Source organism: Phoenix dactylifera, chromosome 18 (genome assembly GCF_051530095.1).
Source record: "Phoenix dactylifera cultivar Ajwa chromosome 18, Ajwa_hap1_PhDact_Kaust_v1.1, whole genome shotgun sequence".
Classification (NCBI taxonomy): Eukaryota; Viridiplantae; Streptophyta; class Magnoliopsida; order Arecales; family Arecaceae; genus Phoenix; species Phoenix dactylifera.
The window spans coordinates 7,448,949-7,455,222 of NC_143207.1; the positions used below are offsets into that span (position 1 = coordinate 7,448,949).

Genomic DNA, 6,274 nt, shown 5'->3' on the forward strand with positions numbered 1-6,274 from the left:
TTTGTCAAACGAGGATTGCTTAGTTTTAAATGGAATAGGGTCTCGTCTTGTCTCTGATCTTTTACCTTACTGCAGTAGAAGATCAGGATGGGGTTATTTGTTTGTTATGGCTCTAATTTATATGCTTTTATGCCCGGATTACTCTTTCTTTGGTGTTCATAGAAGGGATAAACAAGATAATGATTAAATGCAGTTCTATTCTTCAAAGCCAACATTTATATGAGCTTTCACAATACTTCTACCTTTATCCTCTTCCTTCTTGACTTTTATTGAAGTTTCTTGGGTTACTTAAATGAGTTTCGGGACTGGGTTTTCTATATATGTGGCTAAATCGATACTTTCTTTTATTTTCTTTCATCTATCTCTCCCAAATGTACCAAATTTTGGTGTTTATTTTTTCTCTATATTGTTGTTAGAGTGAATCTAACTCAATTTGAATTATCCCAATCTTCTCTTTACAGGAGGAGATCTATAACTTTTCTCGTAACTTGTTCATTGTCCTGCCAATTCTAGTATAGAAGGTTCAGAGACAATCTGTTGCGTTCCACCATGGGGATATCATTTTCATGCCCTGGAGCCGATTATGCTGCTTTGGATGAGTCATTTGAAGCTCTCTTCATGAGATCTCTCAGTTTTGCTGACAGTGTGAGATCCACCTTGCGATCAGTCAGCTTCAATGGCCGAGACTCTCATCCTGCCATTGTCGAATCTTTTGGATCTGGGAAGTTAATTTTTGAAGGATCTCTGAGCTTTAATAGAAAAGAAAGGGATCCCTTTCACCTGGAAACAAAGTTCTCAATAAAAAGTCCAACTTCTAAGAAAGAAAATGCCACGAGATCAATCGGTTCTGAAAAGTCGAGGTTCAGTCATTTACAAGAACAGGCTCCGGAATCACCAGTGATTGCAGAAGGTCCAAAACATGAGGCTGCAGTGAAGTTGCAGAAGGTCTACAAAAGCTTTCGGACGAGAAGACAGCTTGCTGATTGCGCTGTCCTCATAGAGCAGCGTTGGTATGGCTTTACCTAGTTGTTGCTTTCATTGTTTAAATTATAGCCCCTTTTTAATGCTATTTTTGAGCTCCTAATCTACTGCCTGCTTTAGGTGGAAATTGTTAGATTTTGCATTGCTTAAGCGGAGTTCTGTCTCTTTCTTTGATATTGAGAAACCGGAATCAGCCGTATCTCGGTGGTCAAGGGCCAGAACCAGGGCAGCTAAGGTACTTTGTGATAAAACAATATATAGTTCAGTCATGTTATGGACCTCTTTTACAAGTTATGTTACATTGGATGTCTGAACTTAAGCTTTCATATTCATAAATCACAGGTTGGTAAAGGTTTATCAAAGAATGAGAAAGCTCAGAAACTCGCATTGCAGCATTGGCTCGAGGCGGTAGGCCTGGAAAAAACCCTATTTTTTCTTCTGTCTGTTCATTAAATTGGCATGTGCTGCATACAAAATTGTTTACATTCTGTTAATAGATTGACCCTCGGCATCGCTATGGTCACAATCTCCACTTGTACTATGATTGTTGGCTTCACTATGAGAGCAGGCAACCTTTCTTCTACTGGTAGGCTTGTGAAGTCCTCTTTCATGATGCTAATAATCAAGCATCAAATATAAATGATAGGATAGAAAGTTACAATGTATGCCTCATGAGAAAAACCACCGGTTGGAATAATCAGGCTGGATGTGGGAGATGGGAAGGAGGTCAGTCTTGGAGAACATTGCCCTCGGTCAAAGCTTCAACAGCAGTGCATCAAATATCTTGGCCCGGTAAGCCTCTATCGTAACAAACTTTATGCACAAAAAGCAGTTATTTGGACCAGTCCAACATAGAGCTGATTTATATTCTCATCATGCAGAAAGAAAGGGAGGCCTATGAAGTAATAGTTGAAGATGGGAAGTTCATGTACAAGAAAAGCAGGCAAATCCTAGACACATCTGAGGGCCCCAAAGATGCCAAGTGGATCTTTGTTCTAAGCACATCAAAGAGTTTATATGTTGGTCAGGTAACTTTAGATATCTCAGATAACTATAAAGCAGTATCTTTTTGTTATGTTAACTAGCCTGATGTAATTCATTTACCATTGCAGAAGCAAAAAGGTACATTTCAGCACTCAAGTTTTCTTGCTGGAGGAGCTACATCTGCTGCTGGGAGATTAGTTGTAGAAAATGGAATTCTGAAGGTAAGAGATTGGTCAGCAGAATGATTTGCATCATTTATAAAGAACTCTCCATTTAATGTGTTTTGCTGATCTTATCTTGGCAGGCTGTGTGGCCTCATAGTGGGCACTACCGCCCGACAGAGGAGAACTTTCAGGATTTCATGAACTATCTCATGGAAAACAATGTGGATCTTAATGATGTTCAGGTTAGCATGTTATAATATTCATATATATAATCCTCAAAACCTTGAACTTCAAACTTATTGATGACTTGAAAGATTACTTCTTATTAAGTAACTTAATTGTTTTAGCAAGACTGATTTGAATTATTCGGTTTCCATTTTATACAGTTGAGTCCAACTGAAGGAGATGACGAGTTCCTGATTAGACTTAGAAGCAACCGCTCACTAAAGTTGGCTGAGAAACATATTTGTGCCAACCCCGAAGCTTCAACACAACCATCTTATGGCTCTGAAAGAACAACAGGCAAGGCTTTGGCAACAGAGAGTCTCGATTCATCTAAGAGATCCAGAGGATTGGGTGTTATAAGTTCCCTTGCTGAATTCAGATTTGGGGCAGACAAAAAATCACTCATTTTGGATCTGTGCCACAAACTCCAGAAGCAGATAATGTTCAGGGACCCAGGTGAGAGCGAAGAAGAATCTGACGAGGAAGTAAACTGCACCACAGGACAGAACGGGATCAATATATATGGAGATGATGAAGCAGTTGAAGATTCATCTGCTTCCGAACAACAGTACGTGTTCCGCAAACAAAATCTATTTGCAGAGGAGCAAGAAGAAGATGAAGATGCTTCTATTCCACAAGAATTGATTCTTCGGAGGATTAACTCTAAGAAAGGAATGAAGTCATATCAGTTGGGAAAGCAGTTATCTTGCAAGTGGACCACAGGTGCTGGGCCTCGGATTGGGTGTGTGAGGGACTATCCATCAGAGCTTCAGCTCCGTGCTTTAGAACAAGTGAACTTATCTCCAAGAAGTGCTGGGCCTGCAAGATTTGCTTCGCCCAGGAATGCAACAGGCCGCTGTCCTAAATTGCCAGAAGCATCATCACCGACAACTACAGAAATCTAGCAGTGATAGATAAAGGAGAGGAAATTCTTTCAATGATTGAGTTCATACGTATAGAGATGAGAATATTCAATTCATTCGTTTTGCAGATTTGTAGAGGAATACGTTATTCAAACTGTAATGAATTTTTGGTGGATCAATAGAAATCAACGCCATTAACTAACATTGCTAGTTGGAGCTACAGATAGAACACTGGTGTGTAGATATACTACCGCGCCATGTCGCTTCTGAGTCCTGCATTGAATATTCTTTGGTTCCTCGTTTCTTTGATAAGTTTAAGGCAAAGGTGAACCAAAACAGATGAATTGAAACATCCCCTCGTTTAAATTTATGTTAGTATGCATTATCTAGGTTTACGACTCGAAAAAAGAAGGGGGTTAGGAGGGAGAGAGCATCCAGATTCAAGCTTCAACCATGTAGAGTTGGATAGTTTAAATGACTAAAAGAGGAAGAGGCTCTGAACTCTGAGAAGGCGCATTTTGGGAGTGCTCCAGAGTGGGTTGAAACCACAGGCATTCGCTTTATATATACAAAAGATTTTATGTTATGGCGAATTTAAATTCCATAATCACATAGGTCAATTCTTTTCTCCTTCTTGCAGTTTGGTATAATAAAGAGTCTTAGTTCCATCTAGTTCTGGTCATATCCTAGAATCAGTATTGTTGGGGGGAATAAGATTTTTTTCCCAAATGACATAAATGCCCCTAAGAAGCCGTACAACTTCCGACCCCGGACGGCCGAAGTCGACGTCCGACTTCGGAACGCCCGACCTCGAGACCTCCGACCTAAGAAAAACCCCGATGTTCGAGGTCTACTCTTGTCAGCCACCTACTACGACCGTGCGCCTCAGAGGTCTGGCCGAGGACCATACCCTGACGCCCCTCTGGCATTTATTGCGCATGGTCGCTGTAACCCTCCGGCTTACTCCACAATAAATGCGGATCTCCGGCTTACTCCACAATAAATGCGGATCTCCGGCTTACTCCACAATAAATGCGGATCTCCGGCTTACTCCACAATAAATGCGGACCTCCGGCTTACTCCACAATAAATGCGGATCTCCGGCTTACTCCACAATAAATGCGGATCTCCGGCTTACTCCACAATAAATGCGGATTTTCTCCGGCTTACTCCACAATAAATGCGGACCTCCGGCTTACTCCACAATAAATGCGGACCTCCGGCTTACTCCACAATAAATGCGGACCTCCAGCTTACTCCACAGCGGACCGGGCCGTGTTCCGGAATGTTTCGCTGGAGGAGGTCGTTGGCAGCGCTTACTGCAACACCGCCCGGGTAAGCTTCCTTCTTAATTTCCTTGAGTTACTAGCGTACTTGTGTGCTTTTCAACTCACAATACCCTCGTTTCTTTCTTTTCAGCATATTCTCGAGCTCGACACCTTGGCGTTCATCGCCCACGGGTGTCGGGAAGAAGTCCGACAGCTCGGCCGACAGCTGGAGCCGGCTAAGAAAAGAGTCGCCGAGCTGGAGGCGGCGTTGGCCGCGGCCGAGGCTCGGTGGGCGGCCAACGAGGCTGAGCGCCTCGCTATGGCGGAGGGGCTCAAGGAGGAGAAGGCCGCCCACGCCCTAACCAGGTCGGCCTTGCGCGGCACGGAGGCGCGCTTAGGGGAGGTCCAGGCCGAGGTCGCGGCCCTCAGGTATGAGGACGGGGTCTCCCGCCTCCGAATCGAGCAACTTGAGGCCCGGGAGAGGAGGGCACTCGAGCGAGCCGAACATGCCGTGGAGCTCTTCAAGGAGTCGCAAGAGTTCCGCGACATGTTGGAGGAGGAGACAGTGGACGGGTTCCTCCGAGGTTTCGAGAACTTCCGGGCTCAGATGCGCCGGTACTGCCCTCAGTACGACCTCTCGACGATCCGTCCGAGGAAGGACCTGGGCCTGGGGTCCGACGTGGAAGCCCTCCCCGCCATTTTGACATCCGAGGCGGGGATATACGAAGAAGACCACGCCGAGCCTTCGACGGGGGTGGCCGAGGCGGTTGGCACCATAGAGGCAGCTCCGGCGGCCGAGACGGACGCCGTCCCGGAGGCGGTACCCGAGGCCCCTGCCCCCGATCCCGAGCCTGTGCCGGCTGAAAACCTCGAGATCATCAACGTGCCGGACGACCCCCCGGACGTTGCTCCCGCCGCTTAGGACTTAGCGTATTTTTCCTTTCTTTTTCATTGTATCCGAGGTCGGCTCTTAAATGGTCGACCTCCAATTTTGTAATCGGCCTTCGGCCTTCTGTTAATGAAAAACACTTTCATCATTATGTGTTTGCCTTTCTTTTTTGTTGCGAACGAGGCTAGAGCCTTAGCTAACTGCCTCGACGACCTCTAACTTCAGATCTTAGTTTTTGGGTTACTTAACGAAGTTGTCCCCTTTTCCCGGGCTATGTCTTAGCCTTCTCGGGTTCCAGTCACTCCGACCAAAAGGAGCTCCGAGTCTTAGGTTTTTTAGAAAATTCCTCTAAGTCCCATAGCTCGGATCTAAGAATCGTGGAAGTCATCACGTTTAGCCTTTAGGGAAATCCCAAGGCATCGAGGTCGGGCCTTAGCCCTTCGGAGATTTTAGTCGGGTTTCCGAACTCAACTCCGAACCCCTCGTAGGGAGCGCGGGCTAATAAGTAAGTCATCGTCGAAGGTTTTCGTAGTTATCGTTCTCGGACTCTGCCGAGATCTCGGTGAGCAGGGCTGGAATTTCCGAAAATTGCCTTGGTATCCATGTTTGGCTGACACACTCGTGGTCGAGACCACTTTCTCAGCTAGATGTCGGAGTTTACGTAGAAGAGCCGAGTTGGGCCCTAATTTATGAAGCCTTCGTACAGATTGCGGAGACTTGACGAACGGAGCCTTCATAATGTAGTTAGGGGGTCGATCTTAAGCCGACCCATTGGAGAGGCCCGACTTTGGGGCGAGGCAAGACTCCCGGACTAGTGACATGGACCTGTGGGTCACGTGCAATCTGGATAGTGGATTTTGTTAAATAGATACCAAAATTAGCATCCATATTTCTACTCAA

The 6,274-nt window shown here is 45.4% G+C and overlaps 1 protein-coding gene across 1 annotated transcript; it reads left to right on the forward strand.

Moving 5' to 3' along the window:
- Positions 1-246: 246 nt before the first annotated feature.
- Positions 247-3,430, forward strand: LOC120104809 (IQ domain-containing protein IQM2-like). Its single transcript, XM_039116614.3, has 9 exons — positions 247-1,010; positions 1,102-1,216; positions 1,324-1,389; positions 1,479-1,567; positions 1,683-1,773; positions 1,863-2,009; positions 2,094-2,186; positions 2,270-2,371; positions 2,516-3,430. Exons 1-9 carry the CDS (start codon positions 550-552, stop codon positions 3,257-3,259), a joined length of 1,908 nt encoding a protein of 635 aa, XP_038972542.1. The 5' UTR covers positions 247-549; the 3' UTR covers positions 3,260-3,430.
- Positions 3,431-6,274: the final 2,844 nt, after the last annotated feature.

Bases quoted from the DNA above. Each gene is read 5' to 3' on its own strand.
- LOC120104809 (XM_039116614.3), top strand. From the start codon at position 550: ATGGGGATATCATTTTCATGCCCTGGAGCCGATTATGCTGCTTTGGAT. The intron at 1,774-1,862 runs GTAAGCCTCTAT...CTCATCATGCAG, and splicing joins GCATCAAATATCTTGGCCCG to AAAGAAAGGGAGGCCTATGA. The intron at 2,187-2,269 runs GTAAGAGATTGG...TTATCTTGGCAG, and splicing joins TAGAAAATGGAATTCTGAAG to GCTGTGTGGCCTCATAGTGG.